The 20,475-nt window shown below is 44.3% G+C and overlaps 1 protein-coding gene across 3 annotated transcripts in view; it reads right to left on the bottom strand.

Annotated features, from left to right (window-relative positions):
- Positions 1 to 9,316: 9,316 nt before the first annotated feature.
- Positions 9,317 to 20,475, bottom strand: part of SLC1A3 (solute carrier family 1 member 3) — an 84,200-nt gene continuing 73,041 nt past the window's right edge. For 2 of the 3 annotated variants that reach the window (XM_078003884.1, XM_078003883.1), the window contains exons 5-8: positions 18,060 to 18,293; positions 17,331 to 17,525; positions 13,605 to 13,739; positions 9,317 to 11,538 (exon numbers count right to left, since the gene is read on the bottom strand). In XM_078003884.1, coding sequence (XP_077860010.1) covers positions 11,334 to 11,538; positions 13,605 to 13,739; positions 17,331 to 17,525; positions 18,060 to 18,293 — 769 coding nt within the window. In that variant the 3' untranslated portion in view covers positions 9,317 to 11,333. 3 annotated transcript variants of the gene reach the window in all.

The following is a 20,475-nucleotide window of genomic DNA, read 5'->3' as shown; positions in this document are numbered from 1 at the left end:
AATAAAAAGCGGTCCTTGGTAATCCTGGGGCATCTATACCCTCTGCCTGCCTGGCTCCACATCAAGCCTGTGTTTGCCAGCACTTACACCCCCGCATTTCCCTCCAATCCCTGTCATCTCCCTTGTGGAGTCCTCTCCTCCTGTCCTACTCCTTGGTCTCCTTTTTCACCCATCCTTCAGCCATTTAATGGTCTCATCTTTAATTCCTGTTTATAACTCCATGAGCTCCTCGATCACTCTCTACTGAGATGTCCTTTTTGGCACTGGAACTTGTATTAAAGTGGTTTTGTAATGAGTATTTCTGTTTCTTTTGTCCTACTCTGAATTTCCTGAGGGCAGGGACTACATCTCTTATTCTTCTCTGTTTCCCTCAGGTTCTGTGGTTATGCGTTGGCAATTAGCAATTCTTTCTTTCCTTTTTTTTTTTTTTAATACAGGATCTCGCTGTATTGCCCAGGCTGGAGTGCCTTGGCACGATCTTGGCTCACTGCAGCCTCCACCTCTTGGGTTCAAGTGATCCTCCCCACTCAGTCTCTTGAGTAGCTGCTGGGACTACAGGCATGTGCTACCACACCTGGCTAATTTTTTGTATTTTTTGGTAGAGACAGGGTTTCATCATGTTGGTCAGACTGGTCTCAAACTCTCGAGATCCAGTGATTGGCCTGCCTCGGCTCCCAAAGAGCTGGGATTACAGGCATGAACCACCATGCCTAGGCTAGCAATTATTTCTTGACTCAAATTGCCTTCTGATTGCTCACAGAAGTCCGCTGCAACTTCTTCTCCCCAGCTTATTCCTTTTATGCCACTTCACTCCTAATTCCCACCCTTCACTGTCCATGACTGTGTCCTGAGCTCAGAGATGACTCAGTGAATAAAACCTTCCACCATGATGGCAATGCTCTGTATCCACGCTGTCCAATGTGGTAGCCACTAGCCACATGTGGGTTTTGAGCACTTGAAACATGGCTAGTGTGGCTGAAGAACTGACCTTTTAGTTGCATGTTAAATATAATCAACCTATTAATTTAGGTAATTGATTTAAATAACATAGTTATATTAATTTACATTTTAATAGCTCCTGCCATATTGGATCACACTGCTGTCCAAACATGGAAAAAACAAGCTCCTCAATCTGAAGCCCAAACTTGAGCACAGGCTTTTGCAAAATTCTGCAGAAGTATATTCTTAAGTTTACAGAAATGAAGTCTGATGGAAAGCTGTACAATTCATTTCCAAGCGGGTCGTGGCTCCTGTTTGTTCTCAAGTTCTCTTGAGCAAGTCATCATGCAGTCAGTCCGTGGACTCACGTGTAGATACCACCTGTTGTCTATAGGGTGGCAGCTCCATTAAAATAACATTCACATCTATAGGGGAACATGGGGGAGATGCCTAAGTGGTCTGTTATTGAATTGCCCTAAAATCCCTCCAAAGACATTGAGATGCTAACTGGAAAAAATTCCTTCTTTTTTCCCCCTCTTCATTTCTGTCAAATTTAATTTTCTTGTTTTCTTCTCCTGAAACTCTAGTAGCTGTCAAGAATGTATCGCTGGAAGCCAAATCTGTCATTTTGTCTTCGGCAGTTGAAGAACTTTCTTTTTTTTTTTTTTTGAGACGGAGTCTCGCTCTGTCACCCGGGCTGGAGTGCAGTGGCGGGATCTCAGCTCACTGCAAGCTCCGCCTCCCGGGTTCACGCCATTCTCCTGCCTCAGCCTCCCGAGTAGCTGGGACTACAGGTGCCCGCCACCTCGCCCGGCTAGCTTTTTGTATTTTTTAGTAGAGACGGGGTTTCACTGTGTTAGCCAGGATGGTCTCGATCTCCTGACCTTGTGATCCGCCCGTCTCAGCCTCCCAAAGTGCTGGGATTACAGGCTTGAGCCACCGCGCCCGGCTATTCTGCTCTATTCTTTCACTAAAAAATGCTAATTGGGACCCTCTAAACTGACAGCCTACAGTTTGAAAAACACTGACCTAGGCCGGGTGCGGTGGCTCACGCCTGTAATCCCAGCACTTTGGGAGGCCGAGGCAGGCGGATCATGAGGTCAGGAGATCAAGACCATCCTGGCTAACACAGTGAAACCCTGTCTCTACTAAAAATACAAAAAAATTAGCCGGGTGTGGTGGCGGGCGCGTAGTCCCAGCTACTCAGGAGGCTGAGGCAGGAGAATGGCGTGAACCTGGGAGGCGAAGGTTGCAGTGAGCCGAGATCGCGCCACTGCACTCTAGCCTGGGCAACAGAGCGAGACTCCGTTTCAAAAAAAAAAAAAAGAAAAGAAAAGAAAAGAAAAACACTGGCCTAGGAGATTATACCACAGTATATTTCAGATGAAGTTCTTGGTTTGCAGTGCTTGACCAGACATAATTTCCATGGTTAAAACAGTCTAAGGGGGAAAACACCTGCTTTGGATTTGGAGAGAGACTCAAACTGCGATTTTACCTTGAGTAAGTTACTTATTTTCTGAACCTCAACATTTTCATGTGTAAAATGAAGAGAATTATGTCTATTCACAGGATCATTGTGAGGTACCTGCTACGCAACAGCCTTCCTCCCTCCCTCTCTCCCTCCCTCCTCCCCTTCCTTTTTTCCTTCTTTCCTTCCTCTCTCTCACTCTCTTTTTAGAGACAAGGTCTCGCTTTGTGGCCCAGGTTGGAGTACAGTGTTACGATCATAGCTCACTGTGGCTTCAAACTCCTTGGCTCAGGCAGTCCTCCTGCCTTGGCCTCCCGAGTTGCTGGGTTTATAGGTGTGAGCCACTGTGCCAGCCCAGGCTGTATTTCCCTTCTGTACTTGAAGGTTTTTATATTATATGTGGTAGGAGAACTTTATAATCACTGAAGGGGGGCATTTCTAATGTGGAAGGGGGATTAAGTTCTAAAACCAGCAACTGGGAATCTTTAAGAATAGAGTAATCCCGCTTGTGTAGTTCAGCTACATCGATGCTCAAAAGCAGCGTGCTGGATGAACTGCCTCGCAGAGGTGTGGGGAGAGGAAGATACATGAGTTTACGGCGTTTCTTTCACTGGGATGCCTCTGTCTGACCCTCTGACCCTCTAAGCATGACTTATTTCTTGTGGGGCCCTCTTCCTGACTTGCAGACAGCTGCCTTCTCACTGTGTCCTCACATGGCCTTTGCCTGGTGTGTGCTTGTGGAAAGAGAGATCTCTCTCTCTTTCCTTGTGCTTGGAAAGCCACCAATCCTATTGGATTTGGACCTCATCTTTGTGACCTCATTTAACCCTGTAAGCCCCATCTCCAAATATAGTCACATTGGGGGTTAGGGCTTTGACATATGAATGTTGGTGAAAGGTGGGAGGACACAATTCAGTCCATAGCACCCTATATTACACAGATATTAAAGTGTACCTCCCTGGAGGGAGCGGCTTTATCGACATTGCTCATTACAGTGGGCATCACATAAATACCTGCTAAATAAATGAAAGGAGGAATTGTGTTTTCTCTGTACATTCTAGTGTTAATGTGGGCACATTTATGACCCCATTATAGTAACACCCGAAACAAGCACCTTTTATCAAGCACGTATATATGTCAGTGACTTCACCTTTCTTTCTGATCTAATCCTCAACAATCCTGGAAATCAGGAATAGTTTTCATCATGACAGAAATCAGAGGAGGCACGGAGAGGTTAAGAAACTTGCCCAAGGTCACACAGCTCATAGGTAAAGCCAGGATTAGGGTCCTGCTCTGTCAACTCTGACTTCCATTTCTTTTTAGAGTCTAGACCAGTGGTTCTAAAACTTGGGTGTGCCTCAGAATCCCCTGGTCGGCTTGTTAAGACAGACGACTGGGCCGGGTGAGGTGGCATGCACCTGTAGTCCCAGCTACTTGGGAGGCTTTGGCAGGAGGATCACTTGAGCCTCAGGACTTCCAGGCTGTAGTGCGCTATGATTGTGCCCGAGAATAACTACGGCACTCCAGCCAGGGCACCACAGCAAGATCCATCTCTAAAAAACTCCTCCAAACCAAAAAATAGATTGCTGGGGTCTACCCTCTGAGTTTATGATTCAGTATGTCTAGCGTGGTCTCTGAGAATGTGCATTTCTAAGTTCCCAGGGAATGCTGATACTGGTTGTGGAACCACATTTTGAGAGTCAGTGCTGTGACCACAGATCATGAGTTCCTTTTCCTTCAGACTTCCGAACTGTTTCCTGGCTCTCCGGCCTTCCTTGAGCCCCTCAGCGGGGAGTCTGCTGTAAGCGTTCCTGTTTGCACGCGGTCTGGTCTGCGCTGCTCTGGGCCATCGGGGCCTAGAGAAAGGTCTTGGCCGCAGGGTGGCAGCAGCGGCCCAGGCACAGAGAGTTTGTCCCCGCGCTCAGGACAGTTCATAAGCGCACCATCAACTGGGTTCCCACCGGCCAGGGCCGATTGACTCTCCGTCCCCGTTTGGCAGGGCAGGGAGGAGGCCAGTGGGAGGGGGCCTGGCAGAAGGGGAGGTCGCTGGCACACGGAGAGGCGGTTTTGTTCTCTGGGAGACTCTGGGAGAGGAAGCTGGGTGGTCTCCTCAGAACATCGGATTGTGCCCTTCACAAAACCGCCACGCAGCGCGGGGCCGCTGGGAGAGCCCGCGGGACAAAAGGCCTGTGCGGAGGCGAGCAGGCGCTGCCGGGCCGCCCCGGGCGCAGAGGCCCGGGCCCCTCCGTGAAGAGGCCTGGCAGTGTCTCATGATGCCGGTTTCCAGGGGTGACGACCTCCGCAAAGCGTCCCCCCCGGGCAATGTAGGTCTGTGGCCTCCTCGGGGAGTTCATTCCAGCTCACAGCAGGCCCAGATGGCGCCGGGAACCATTCTCCCTTCCTCTAGCGTCACCCCGTGCCTCTTCCTCCCTACTGAGCCGAGGTTGTTCTGAACATCTTAAGAATCTCCCTGAGTGCCAGGAACTGTGCTGAGAATTTTATATGTAGTTATTATCTATTTAATTCTCCTTACACCATAATAAAGAAGGTATTATGATACCCATTTACGATGGGGAAGTTGAAGTTTCACCTATCATATGCGAAGGGCAGTTGACCATTTAACTAAGGAGCGTTTTAACTCTAGCATCCCCTCCAATACACAGACACTTGATATGAAAGTTGGTTTGGAGATGGTAGGTTTCATACAATCCCCAAATCTACAGATGAGGATGCGGAGGTGCAGGGAGTGGACCAGCCAGGGGCTCTAAACTGCTTAAGAATTCAGGTGTAACAGGTGTGGATTCAACCCACCCCTGTGTAGAAGTTTGAGTTCAACCACCACTCTAAAGCAGACCTTTAAGTTTTAGGAAGCATAAAGCTATTTTTAGTCTAGCCATGTGAGTCTTCTAACATGCCTGCTGACTTTCTCATGTTTGTTTTCCACTTCTTTAGCTAACAGCTCCTCATGGGCTTAAATGAAAGAAGGCCTCACTGAGGCACCAGAGTGCCAAGGGCAGGGGAATTTGGTTATAGCGTTCAGAGGCTTGTGTTGCAGACAAAAATCTTTGCGTGCTGAGTTCTCCCCAGGGGAGGCCAGTCATCAGTTCATTGTGCAGGGTTGAGTTGACTTCCAAATGGTCTTTATTTTCCCCTGTGACAGCTATGTCTGGAAGCTCCTGGCTGGCTGCTTCCAGGACTTATGATCCTCTGAAGTTAAAGAGTTGGAAAAGAAGTAAAAAAGTTGTCATCTGACACCATCTTCCAGGACACTCACTACCGTCTTTACATGATTTTGCATATGCCATTATTGGAAAGAGTTTATGATTTGATTTTGTTCCCCTTCTGCAGTGTCAGTTGGGTCCTGCTTTTTCACATCCTTCAGACTTGGCTTAAAAAGGGGGTTTTTGTGGGAATGATTCCCATTCATGGAGGCTGGAGTTCCCTGAAGAGACTGAAAAATGCCTCATTCTCAAGTTTCAGAGACTGGAAAATGATCAAGTTTGAATAGCACAATATGAAAAAAATATGGGTGCTTTTCTAATAGATGACCCCCAAATGAAAAAAAAATGTGTCCGTCTTTGGAGAACAATATGTGAATGCCAAATTTTTCAGCTCTGTAATGGATTACAGAAAATATTTTACGTTGGGGTAGTGGGGAGGGTAGAAGTAAGGAGTGAGAGAAGGAAAGAAGAAAATAGGAGAGTGAAGAAAACAAAAGCAGATGTCAGTCTTAAATATCTCAACTATGGATAACTGAGGTATTGCTTAATTTATTCAAGACAGTTTTGTGAAATCCTAAAGGTGATTCATCAAGGTTTTTAACTGTGGCCACAAGATTTACAAGCACATAAGTGATAATGTCACCAGAGCAATTAATAGTAGGAAATGTTAGATCTAAATTGCTTTTTAAAGCATGTTTTTGCTTTCAGAGAGAAATTCAAAATGGGGGTGATGATTTTATAATGAAGATGCCCCCACTCCAAGCAACCTCTTTCACCTATAATATCAGTTTCATTGAAGCAAATATAAATTGTTCTGAGTTCCACATTTCACGTGTCTAGAGGGTTGCCAGATTAACACATAAAATTACAGCATGCCCCATGCAGTATTTTGCATACTGATACCACCACATTGTTATTTAATACTTATACTAAAACATTGTTATTTACCTGAAATTCAGATTTAACTGGGTGTCTTGTATTTTATCTGACAACCCTACTTACATGAGGAATTCAGCATGCTGTGAATGTTTCAAAATTGAAGGTTGAGGCAGCAGTTTTGTGGGCACGATGAGGCCTGACCTGCAGGGAAATGTTACCATGCCACCTTCTGAGTACCTGTCTGTAGCTGCAAAACATGTAAGTGACAGAATGGGGAGATGAGAATCCAGTAGAGGAGATGGGAGAGAAGAGAGGTGAGACACAAGGGAGACAAAACAGGATACCCAGAAAGGAAGGGGGTCCTCTGGGGAGGCTATTGAAGAAGCAGGGTGAACAGAGGGAAAAGTGACATGGGGGCACTGAGGAATTTTAAACCTGGCTTGATGGCTTTCACAGATTGCTCCCTCTTCGCACTGCAGACTTGGAATTCGATGTTACCCAAGTGAGATCTCTAAGAGGAAGTGCCCCAGCACCCTTTGGGGCTCCCCGCGAAAGCGACCAAGGTGAGCTCCGGACTCCCCCTGGTGGCCACTATGAGGCTCTCTCCCCGGACGCCGCCTCGCGGATCCCATAGATTTCTCATCTCCCGCTTTCCCTCTCAGACGCTGCCCATCACCTCCCTCGCTCCCTCTTCCTTCTTACTTTGTCAGCGTATTCATTCGGAGCCCGCCCTTGGCGTGACACGTCCAGACTACTCTGGCCCCAGGACGCGGCCACACAGAGCTGGCCATTGTTGCTCCAGTTCTGGGACCACCCGGGTGGGAGAAGGGGAAGCGCGGCTGCTGCGGAGGCCGCTTGACTGATGGCAGCCTGGGGTCTTCGGGGCCTTCGGGCCCGCGGCCACCCGGAAGGAGGGCGTGCTCCCGGCCCTGCCCGGCCCGCAGGCAGCCGCAGCCCCGCAGCCCCGCAGCCCCTGCAGCGGGGATCCAGCCTTCCCGCCACGCTTCCTCCAGGCCCCTTCAGCTAACAGAACTAACACTTCTGTTCTCAGCACGGTGTAGATGATGAGTCAAGGATTTTACTTTTTTTTTTCTATGCCTTTACTTATAGGTGTAGTGAGGTAAAATGAGATTTTTTTCTCTTGAAAAGGAGAATCTTGCTTGGGTGGGACAGTGGTGGTGCCAGGATGAATGTGGATACAGGAGGACATAGACCCCTAACTTCTGAGGGTAGGATTTAAACGTTTTGTTAAATGTGATTACTTATAAGAAACATTAAAAAAAAGCCTGAGGCTGGGTGCAGTGGCTCACTCCTGTAATCCCAGCACTTTGGGAGGCTGAGGCAGAAGGATCGCTTGAGGCCAGGAGTTTGAGACCAGCCTGAGCAACATAGCGAGATCCTGTCTCTACAAAAAACAAAAATAAAAATTAGCCCGGGCGTGGCGGTGTGAGCCTATGGTCCTAGATACTCGGGAGGCTGAGGATCGCTTGAGCCCAGGAATTCGAGGCTGCTGTGAGCCATAATCACAGAGTGAGACCTTGTATCGTAAAAAACAAAAAACAACAACAAAAAAATGTGAACCTGAATATTTTTTATAGTTCCGTTTGTGAGCACATCTGTGACTACCACTTGTAGGGCTCTAAGGCCCGCTTCTCCACCCTCTTTGTCATACTCTGGATGAGGGGCACTTCCCTTGACCATAAGGGCCTCTCCACAGACCTCCCACAGCCCGATGACCTGTTTCTCAGGTCTGCACTGTGGAGGTGGCCGAAACCTAGCGTGGGCTGCAGAAGGGAAGAAAATGGTCCTGGCAGAAGGGCGCACTTCCTAGCAGTGGATTGATTTTATGTGGCACTTCCCAGAACATCTCGCAGGGGGAAAATATTGATCCGCTCAGGGTGGCCGGGCTTGGTTCCCTCAGTCTGTGAGCAGCCTTTCTTTTCCCAAACTGGTCATGTAAATACCATATATGCCTTCGCAAAAGTTAGGATGTATGATTCAAACATAGCAATTTGTAAATTTTTTTTTTTTTAGTCGTAAGATCTGTTACAGAAACCGATGGAAATTAAGAATTTTACCCCCAGAAAAAGGCAAATCACAAAACTTTCCCCACAACTTCAAGGGCGATGAACCTATTGAACTCTTCATGTGGATGACCTAGGGGTCCATGGATCCAATTTAAGAGCCTTTCCTCTAGGTGGCTGCCACCTGCAGGTAGAGAGGGTCAGATTATAGTCTCCAGATACTACTTCAATCTGGGGATTTCATGATATTGCCTGCCAATTTTTTACTAAAAAGCATGATGAAAAGTAGTCATCCATAAGTTGTTCTTAATGAATAGAGCAGTTCACTAGTACAATGACTGTTTTTGGGCATCCCTTGAGATCTTAGTTAGCTCTTTTCACAAATGGTGGTAATAATCACAGAGATAAATCTACCTAATTTGAACGTCAGACAGAAAGTTACTTTTTTGGAGGGCCCGTGGTGGCATCACACTTTTCTAATCCCAACATGGAAATGATTCAATTCATGTGAGAAATCTGAATCTGACATGGACAAGGAAGTACGGTCTGCTACAGCAAAGTGCTCCGCTCACCTCCTCCTGTTTCCAGCTCCAGTTCTTGGAGTTGAGCAGGAGAGCATGTCCTTACTTATTTTCTTGTGGCTGGCTCCCCCAGCTGGCTCTGCCAAGATTTTACCTTGCTGCACGGGATCCTTCCAGAGACTGCTCTGAGCTTACTGTAATATTTCCATGAATGGAAAATGTATTTTCCTTTGAGGAGAAGAATAACAACAACATGCAAAGATGTTAATGTAAAACTATTTTTTTTCTTTATTCAAAATACATCTACAAAGTAATGCTTCCCAGTCCACACTGAATGCATGTGTATGCAGAGCTTGTGATGGCTTGGTGAGAGGATGGGCTCCCTACAGGATCTTTCCATAAGAAATGGTTAGTATGTAAAAAAATTGTATAACAGAATTAAGTTGATATGATTAAGTCTTTGCTCTACTAGTATCTTAAGATGACAGCCACATACATTAACATTTGTAGTGTATTTCCCAAATAGAGCCTCGACATTAAATGGTTACTCCATCACAGCCTAATGTTAACTTTTATACACAGAATGCTTGGGGTCTATATAAAAATATCTCTAATTGTATATCAGAGGATGTATGTCTAGATTTTCAGTCTGTTAGCATAATTAAGTCCATTCTTCACCATTTTCAGCCAGAAACTCAAACACAGCTGCTACTGCCTGACAGCTCCCACTCAGCATCTTTGACTGGATATTCCTTAGGGGGTAAAAATTAATCTCTAAACCTGGGAGCTGCCTTGCCTGAAACTAATGCCCCTGCTGTTTTTTCTCATAACCTCATTGACAGTGTCTTCATACTGATTCATCTTCTACCATTTTTCTTATGGACACAAACAAAACAAAAGCAAACCCCACTCCAGCTGAAAGTTTTGAATGATTTGATAAGTGGGATTCCAAAACAGAAATATTTTGTTTCTCTCGTTCTAAGGACTTTTGATTAAAGAAAAGCACTTTCAAATAAAAAATACCCACTCAACTCATGGACTTCTATTAGACAGCTCATTCGTTTGACTTCTTTCAAATATATAAGTGATCTTTATGTTTTGGTAGGCAGACTTCATGGGGGAATGATTTTGGACTCAAGAGAAGAAGTGTTTCAGGTGAAAAAAAAAAAGCCAAAAAAAGAACCTCTTTTTTATTCTTCCTTAAAGAAGACCTGTACTCTTGGTGTTTTCAAATCCTTTGTTTATAATGTTGCCTGTGCTCAACTCTTTCCTAGCTCTTTAGTGTTCCATAGTGTGCCCACAAGCACCCTTGCTAGCTGCTACCTTCTCTTCTGTTTGAGGAGTGGCGGGAGACATTCTTCCCAGAGTAAGAAGGGAATACTTCCCCCATTGGGATGAACTGGGCAACGGGTTTTACGAATAATCCCAGTCCTGGAATGGCCTCCTGCCTGGCGACTTGCATAACCTGCACTTTGCACACAGGACCTGGTGACCACCACACATAGCCATCCCGTCCTTAGAAATTTTCACTCCCATTAAAGTGTCCTTTCTGAAAGCCCTGTGCTCCATGGATGGTACGGGGTGTTCTGAGGGGAAATAGAGGGCAGGCGCTTTCATGACATGATAGGATGTCTGGGCTGGAAGAGACCACGAAGACATCTAGGGAAGTCCCTCATTTTATAGATGAGGACACTGAGGCCTAGAGGTGAGATGGGATTTACTCAAGGCCACATGGAAACTGCCTCTGTCTGTCCTCACAGCTGTGCTAGATGTATATGTGCACCTCGCTACTAATGAAATCAGTATACCAGTCAGAAGAGAAAGGGACAAAATCTTACTGTTCAACTGATAACCGGTTGTAATTCAAGTTAACATTTTGAAACTAAAACTCAATTGTATTCTGAAAGATTTTCAAATCTCAAAAGTTGATTATAAAATGTTTTTAGCCTACTATTTGTTTAACTTATATAAAAAAATCACATTTATAGGATTGTGTGCCACATAAACTTGTAAGATCTGATCCAGAATATTTTTGATCTTGGTACCTTATTAGGTAAGACTAACATGAAATGATGTAAAAATTTCAATTGTGGGATGAAAATTATACACTTTGGCCACCCAAAATCCTCCCTTGTTTTTTGGAGGACTACTTTCCAATCTTATCAGAAGGGAGGAAAGGGGATTAAGGGGCTTGCTGGAGAGAATGAGCTGTAATGAGATGGAAAGATTTTATAATGGTTTTTAACACCTGGTGCTCAAGAAAGCGTTTCTTTATGTTAGTCTACATCTTGGTTTCACTGTCGATGGGTTTCTCAGTTTCATTGTCCTGTGCAATCAATTGATATGGTTTCTTCATTTCATTCTCTTCAATCACTGAGTTACCCATTTCAACATCTCTGTTCTTCAGTTCATGTCGAGACAAATGCTCCACAATCCCGGCTCCCAGGGAGTCTCCCAGTACGTTGGTGGTGGTCCGGAGGCGATCCCTGCGGGCAGGGTGGGGAGGAGGGAAAAATGAGGCTCCCGTGACCATCACAAGATTTCAACTTACATTAGGAACTGGCCAGCGAAGCACCTCTTAAAATTCAGTTCGCTGTGTCTACCAACTGCAAGATTACATAATAGACACATAATGTTCATAATAGGAGCAATTAAAAGTTATAAGGCCATATAGATGATGAATATTCAGCTATTAGTCTGACTGGAGTGAGAGTCCCAACAGTGGGGAATGAGCCTTCTATTTCAGCTATTCTCAAAATAATACTAAGATATCATTTGTCCCTCTCAGTCTCATTTTCTCATGAATGTATAGTGGAGTTTTGCAAAGACTACATGATGTGTGATGTCACAACTCACTGAAGCAGTTGTGAAACTGCAGAAACAGTTAGGAAACTCCAACTGTCTTGCATTAAGCCAGACATTAAGGAAACTTGCAAAATATAAAATAGTACCATTCTTTTCACTAAATGTTGGGGTCGAGGCTGGGCGCGGTGGCTCAAGCCGGTAATCCCAGTACTTTGGGAGGGGGAGGCAGGTGGATCACCTGAGGTCAGGAGTTCAAGACCAGCCTGGCTAACATGGTGAAGCCCGTCTCTACTAAAAATACAAAAATTAGCCAGGTGTGGTGGTGTGCACCTGTAATCCCAGCTATTCAGGAGGCTGAGGCAGGAGAATCACTTGAACCCAGGAGGCGGAGGTTGCAGTGAGTCAAGACTGTGCCATTGCACTCCAGCCTGGGCAACAAGAATGGAACTTCATCTCAAAACAAGTAAATAAACAAATAAAATAAATTTTGGGCTCAAAAATGTTTATTTTTTACAAAAAAATGCTATTTACGTTAGCATATGTAACCTTTTTAAGGATGATGAATTCATTTTATTTATTCATTTTATGAATTTATTATTGTCACCTTTAAATAAAACGTGTTCTAAATTAACAAATGGAAATTTATGTTTGTCTAATATGATAAATATGAATAGATACAACCCATATAGATGAAATGCTATTTCAGTGCTCAATAACTTTGAAGTGTAAAGATCAAAGACTGTGGAGAACTGTAGCGTTATACGAGAGTGCTCATGTTAACTGATGCTGACTGTGGGCCAGACAGTAGGCTGCATACTTTCTAGGCATCATTGCACTGAAGCCTACAGTACCCCTCGGAGGTAGCAGACACAGGCACCCTCATTTTACAGAGGTAGAACCGAGGGTGGTTGGGTAATCTGCCCGGTCTCACACAAGGTCAGGACACAAACACAGGTCCCCATAAGTGAATCCTCTCTGCCCGTTCTGGGGCTTCACACACACTGTCAAGCTCTTTTCATGGTCTCAGTTCCAGTGAACACACGTTGTGCTAACTCCAGCACCTACTGTGTTCTAGGCATTTGCTTTGGGCATCCTGGGGAAAGATTTTCAAAAGTGGAAGTAAACTTTCAAGAGAAAAGGCACAGAGAATGCCAGTTGGAAGAGCAAGGAAAGGGGGCACAGGGATGGGCCTGTAGAGGTTAGAGTTTGAGAGTGTGGAGGGTACATTTCTTGGAACTTTTCCCAGATCCAAAACTCAATTCCACTTAATGACACTAACTCTCTTCCCAGTGTCGGCATGGCTCAGCCTCACCCTGTTGGGCTAGGATGGGAAAATCATTCCCACCGGAATGGGAAGCGCACAGAGGCAGGGCCTGAGCTGGCATGTGGGGCCTGCAGCTTTGTTCCAGCTGCTGTGGCGTTGTGTTGTGCAACTCAGAAACAGCCTTGCTGATTTATGTTGCCTTTGCAGACAGCGGGTTTCCCAATTCCTGAATGGCTTTATGGAGTGAGATCTGTGGCAGCCAGATGTGCCCCTCAGGCTGATAGGGGAGTGAGTGCACATGTCGGCTGGGGCTCGGTCTCCAGATAAGGACCAGGGGTCAGACAATGAGGACAATTTAACTATGGGCCGAGTGGCCCCTCTCCTCAGAGTTCTTTCTGTAGCTGTGCCAGGCTGCCTGGTGCCCTAGAGTGACAGAGGTGGGCCCTGTGACAGTGAGTCAGAATGCAGGCCAAGCATACTCACAGGAACCAGTCCACTGCGATGATGAGCGTGATGTCGTCAGTGGGCAGGCCGACAGATGTCAGCACAATGACCATGGTGACCAGGCCTGCCTGAGGAATTCCAGCTGCCCCAATACTGGCAGCCGTGGCTGTGATGCTGTTAACAGAAGTACCAGAACAGAAAACACTTTTACAAAGCTCCCCAGGTAGAGCATATAGGCTGCAAAATACGCACGGTGCCAATGCCTGACTTGCCATGTAACACAAGAGGATGTGCTTCAGGAAAAAAGTAAATGAGATTTTTTTTTTTTTTTTGAAACAGAGTCTCACTCTGTGGCCCAGGCTGGAGTGCAGTGGTGCAAACTAGGCTCACTGAAACCTCTTCCTCCTGGATTCAAGCAATGCTTGTGCCTTAGCCTCTGAGTAGCTGAGAATACAGGTGCATGCCCCCACACCTGACTAATTTTCTTGTTTTTAGTAGAACGGGCTTTCACCATGTTAGCCAGGTTAGTCTCAAACTCCCGACCTCAAGTGATCCACCCACCTTGGCCTCCCAAACTGCTGGGATTACAGGCATGAACCGTCACGCCCAGCCTGTAAATGAGATTAAAAAAAAATTGAACTAATCATCATGCTAACTAATATTTATCATATGCTTACTATGTGTCTTCTGATATACTAATCGTGGCTTATCTCATTTGGTCCTCATACAATGACCCTTGTGAAGTTGGACCTATTATTCTAGTTGTTTTAAAATAAACTGGCAGCTATACACTTTTTAACATCCCTGAAAGTATTTTGTAAGGCGAAGTTTAAAATTCTGTAGAGTTACAATAATAATTTCTTTCCAATAATTCCCCTATCCAAGTGGAGGGTTGTAAAGTTACTGAACATTCATGATTAATGTTGTCAAAAGAATCAAATTTGGTTTCTTAGTTTGGTTTGCTTAGTTAATTCAAAAGCAAAATGATTTATGCACAAAGTTTTATAGTATTAGGAATACCTTTTATGAAGGCAGTGTAGACATGGCTTGCAAAGCAAATGTTTTATAAATAGTGAAGTATTATCTAGTTATAAGTGGTATTAATAAAGTATTAAGTCTGGCACAGAAAGTATTCATGGTCCCCATACTGGTCCCCTTCTAAGGTATTGGAACTTTTAGCTGGTATATTGCTCCCCAGAATGAAGACTACACTTCCCAACCTCCCTTGAAGCTTAGATTAAGTTCTGGCCAGTCAGACATGCATGGAAGTGACTGAACAACTTGCAGGGTATGCCATTTCCCCACTTCCCACTGGCTAAAATCTGGGGGTGGTAGGTCATCCCGGACCCCCTGGATAATGATAACACTCAAATGACTCAGTCCCTTATATTACAGAACACCTATCAATCAGCCTTGAAGGCTTTGTGGAGCAGAGCTGTGCTGCATGAAAGAGAAATATATTTCTATCTTGTTTGTCACTCTTACTGTTATTTTTAACTCTGTCACATGCAACTGAACCTTTTTTATAACTCAGAGCCTTTCAATCAATATGCCAAAGTATAGGTTACAGGTGAGCTGAGCTAATGATCTCCTCAGTCCCATTGTAACTACTTTGGGCCTGAGGTTCCCAGAACCCCCAGGTCAGTCAGTGACCTCTGGCCCTGATCAGCCTTGTCCTTTTTACTCCAATGCACCCTACTACAACTATTATCATTTTCTACTAACACAAAACATACACAGAGTCTAACAACTTATTTCTAAATAAACATAACAACAAATGTATGGTGACTGATTAGATGAAAAGAAACTAAGACACCAAATGTAGGCCATAAATGTGGATTTGAACTTGGTCTGGAAGTAAAAGCTGTAAAAAACATGTTTTGGGGGACAACTGGGGAAATTTGAATATAGATTGAATATTCTGGAAGTATTTTTAAGATTCTTACTATTGTGGTTATGTAGAAAAATATCCTTGTTCTTAGGAGATGCATGCTGAATTACGTACAGGTGAAATGTCATAATGGCAGAGAAAGAGAAAGAAGAAGCAAAAATGGCAAAACGTTTGCAATTTTTCCATCTGGTAGAGGATGGTTGTTATAATATTGTTTCAACTTCCCTGTATATAGGGCAAATTTCACAACAAAATGTTGAGTGATAAAAATCCCCCCAAATCTGACTTATTTTGCTCTCCAAAATGTACTTTTAATAACAATTTTTTGAAAACCCCACAACAGTGAAGAGCAGAGGCTGATCTGGATTGTGAGTCTGAAAGCGTCCCGTTGCCATTAGACTCAAGCGGACCTTGTGCAAAATAACTTTTAATAAGTAAAAAGGAGGGATTATATTTGCATATGCACAAGGGTATGCCTGGAGTATCTCTGGAAGGACATGGAAGAAACTTGCAGGTAACACTGGTTGCCTCTACAGAAGGAAACTAAGAGACTGGGGGAGGGTATGGAAAGGAAAATAACTTTTCACTGAACACCTCCAATATAATAGTTTTAAAAAATTCTCCACAAAAGTCAGATTCTTGAACTACTTGTCAGTGTGGTCTGTCATCTATCTTACACTGGCTAAAAATTCACCCAGGCCCGGCGCGGTGACTCACGCCTATAATCCCAGCACTTTGGGAGGCCGAGGCGGGTGGATCACGAGGTCAGGAGATCGAGACCATCCTGGCTAACACGGTGAAACCCCGTCTCCTCTAACAATACAAAAAAATTACCTGGGAGTGGTGGTGGGCCCTTGTAGTCCCAGCTACTCAAGGAGGCTGAGGCAGGAGAGTAGTGTGAACCCTGAAGGCGGAGGTTGCAGTGAGCCGAGATTGCATCACTGTACTCCAGCCTGGGTGACAGAGTGAGACTCCATCTCAAAAAAACAAAAAACTCACTCAGGAGAAAAAGTTCATCTAACTTTTTATTTTCTGGCAGTATATATACAAGCTAACCTATTTTAATGCTTTTAAATATTGAAGTATAATCTAACACTTTTAAAAAGGAGAAATATCCATACTATGTATTTTACAGACATTAGAAAGAATGATGAGGTAGACATATTTATTGGTTTATTGACAAGCAAACCAGTCAAAGGCAAACATGTATGTATAATATAATTTCACTAACTACAAAAAAGAAGTGTGTGCATGTCTATGCATAGGAAGAGTCTTTCCAAACCAAACATGAACAATGGTCACTTACAGAAAGATGTGGGGCGATATGATGGCAGGCAAGTTTCCCTTTTTACTTTATACATATCTATATTTTTTGAACCTTGTTATTAATGAGTGTATACATCTATACTCTAAAAAGAAAACAATTAAAATATCTAAATATAAAATGATTACCTCAAATCCCCACCTCTTGATTATGTGGGATCCCCTTCCCAACCCTGGTTATCCTCTTGTCTTTTAAAGACATTCTTTTTTTTTTTTTTTTTTTTGAGATACAGTCTTGCTCTGTCCCCCAGGCTGGAGTGCAGTGGCACGATCTAAGCTCCCTGCAATCTCTGCCTCCGGGTTCAAGCAATTCTCCTGCTTCAGTCTGCCAAGTAGCTGGGACCACAGGCCCATGCCACCACACCTGGCTAATTTTTGTATTTTTAGTGGAGACAGGGTTTCACTATGTTGCCAGGCTAGTCTTGAACTCCTGGCCTCAGGTGATCCACCTGCCCTGGCCTCCCAAAGTGTTGGGATTATGGGTGTGAGCCACTGCTCCCAGCCTTAAAGGCATTCTTAAGAAAGGGTTGTATAGAACTCTTTCCTTGTACCTGATTGTAATAATCTGTCCGAAGTTCAGTTCAAAGTTGTTAACTTGAGCAATGAAAATGGCAGCCAAAGCCTCATAGAGGGCAGTCCCATCCATATTAATGGTGGCTCCTACAGGGAGCACGAATCTGGTGACACGCTTGTCCACGCCATTGTTCTCTTCCAGGCACTTGAAGGTGATGGGTAGGGTGGCAGAACTGAGAACAGTGAAACAGGGCACATCAGCTGAGCATCCTGGTAGTTCTGACTGTCTGTGTGTTTGGTCTTTGGGACAGACAGTTCCTTCCTCTCCCATGTTGTAACTTAATGGGAACTGAGTCAGCACTTATATAAATAGGGGAGCGGGTTAAGAACAGTGTGGTCCCCTCACGGGGTCATTTGGCAGCTCTCCTGCTTCTGGGTTCCTCTGTGAGGCATCACTTGTGATCATGCCCCCATCACGACAGCCTGTGCCAAGTCACTCTGCCTCTTTTCCCTCAGGCAGATGTCAATTAAAGAGAGATGAAGTGGGCGGGAAAGGATAGTTGATTTCCAATTCATCCCCGCAAAAGATATGTAGCCAGGCATTCCCCGAATCCCAAATAGGTGTGATTGGCATGAGAAGTGAGAAAGCTGACTCATCATTCCTGGAAGTTTAAAACCCAGAATAAAATGGCTCCTCCTACACCCTACTTAAGGGGCCCTGGTTCAAGGTAACATTTCAGATTCATTTTCCACACATATATACATACCTTGAAGAGGTCCCCAGAGCAGTGATGAGTGCTTGCAACAACCCTCCAATAAAAACCCAAGGGTTTTTCCGTGTTACCAAGAAGTAGAGGAGTGGCAGGACGATGACTGCGTGAATGAATAAGCCAACAATGACAGTCACAGTGTACATGGCAAGCTGCCCCCCAATCACGCCCATGTCTTCCATCTCCACAATCTTCCCAGCAATCAGGAAGAGGATACCCACGGGGGCGTACCTGGGGAGAAGCAACACCAGCACGGTTGGAGTCTGGTTTCCACCAAGCTAGTCCACAGAAATTTCCAAGTGATAAGAAAAAGTGAAAGAGAGTTGACTGCCAAACTTTCCTGCCCAGGATACCATTAGGACTTACAGAAACTGTGGACTTCTTTTTTTTTTCTTTTGTAAATATGAATTTCCCCTGATTCTTGCAGAATCGGGCTTTCCCCTCCCTCAGAATTGCTCTAGGACACAATGTTTTTCTCTTAAACCTGGGAAAAAAGGCAGATACAGAGCTTTTGATACCCACCTCTGTCTTCCTAGACAGCTCTCCTTTCACTACACGGGGGTCACTTTTCTGGTCCTCAGATGCCACTCACTCCCTCTGCCTCCTGCTCCCCTGCTAAGTGTCCTGTACTGCTGGAATCCACTGCACCAACATCCAGACTTTTGGAAGCATTTTCCACATCAGAGCCTAATTCCCAAGTTAAAGCAAGAGGCACACGATGGTACGCCAGTGTCTCAGGTTTGCAGTCAGTTCTCTTTTTCAAGGGCTACTTTTATTATTGCCTTTCCATATCTACATACCACTTACAAGATTACTTAGTATTATTCTTCCAATCATCTTTTTTACTTAAGTAAATTTACTTTAAGAGAAAATTTTGTTATAGTGCAAATGAAAATCTAGTACTGCTTGCCATAAATAGATGTCCATAAAGTAAATTCATGATTAAACTTAATAATGTGCATGTATGTACTACCACAATCAGGTTATAGGTGTTCTAATGAAGTCATTGTTCCCCACAGGCTGCTACTGCCATTGTGAGCTTTCCTCCTGCAGACAATGCAAGAAAGAGCAACTGAGACTCAAAATGACTTCTACAAGTTGAAATAACCCAGAGGTTGCTTAAAGACCTCGCTGCCTGGATTTCCCTTCTCTTTGTTTCATATGTGCAGGAAACTACAACCAAACTCACATTACCAAACACAGAGAAGCCAATCACACTTAAGGAGAAGGGTCTCCTGGCAACTATGGAGGACTTGTTTCAAATCGAAAAATATAATGCTTCTTTCAAAAGTCCTTTGAGAACCCAGGCCAGGAAATCATAGGAATACCTGTTTTCAGAAATATAGTAACTGAGCATTGAATGTGCAGGCGAATGTACTGCTAGACAAGCTGCATGTGAGATTCATTCAGGGGCCTTGAATGGGCTTCTTTCATAAAAGAGGTGAAAGGTGGAGGCATTTAATAATATGAAGAGAAATGTCCACTTTCGTTCCTGCCAGGACTTCAAAGGAGCCTTCCAAGTGGGGGCTCCTGTGGAGACCACATTCTGATCTGTCTTTGTGCCCAAGTTCATATCCATCTTGTACAAATTCCTGAAAAATAGATTTCTCTGGGCTTTGGTGGCATTAAAGACAAGCGCATTTTTAATCATGTTGGTGAGTGACTGCTTTTCTTAGCAATGGATTTTTTCCTGCTTCAGGTGCCACAGAGGAGCCTGGATTAAAAATAAAGAATGAAAGAGAAGCAACCTCCACAGAAAGCCTAAGTCAATCAAAGGGTTTTCTCCCTGTTGGGTAAAGTTTACTTTCCAAGGTTAATGTTCCTCTTGGGTTTATAGTCTCTTCTTTTGTCTCCTGCTGTCAACTTTATTAAAGCAAATTTTGTCATAAATTGTGACTTGGCATTTTATAATACTTCCTGTGAATCCTTTAGACATTGCAGCAGAACTGCCATTTACAATTCTTTCTTAGGGCTGAAACAGATGAGGAGCCCTCAGTTTTCCTGATGGCCTAAGGGGCCTCTCCGTTTGCTTTTCCCTTTACTGAAAACACCGTTCTTCTGGCACTTTGGTGTGTCTTCTTCCTCTGTTCATTCAGGTCTTAACAAAGTATGTCACCTCCTCAGAGGCCTTTCTGCACCATCCAAGGCAAATTTTGTGCCTTCTCCTAGTTACCTGCTATTTTATTTTATTTTTCCACAGCACCTGTGACTAAAGCATATGGTTGATTGAATTGTTTATTGTCTGTCTCCTTTAAAAGAGTGTAAGATCTGGAATATCCTTGTATGTTTTCTTTATTGCTATATCCACAGTGCCTGGCACTATACGCTTAGCATATAGTAGACACTCAATAATTAGGTCTTGAATGAAAAACTAGATAAAAAATGGAGAAACGAGGAATGAGATTCCATCAGC

The sequence above is a fragment of the Macaca mulatta genome, chromosome 6, assembly GCF_049350105.2.
Source record: "Macaca mulatta isolate MMU2019108-1 chromosome 6, T2T-MMU8v2.0, whole genome shotgun sequence".
In the NCBI taxonomy this organism is placed as follows: domain Eukaryota; kingdom Metazoa; phylum Chordata; class Mammalia; order Primates; family Cercopithecidae; genus Macaca; species Macaca mulatta.
Note: the sequence above shows the minus strand (reverse complement) of the source record. Positions and strands in the feature narration are given on the sequence as shown.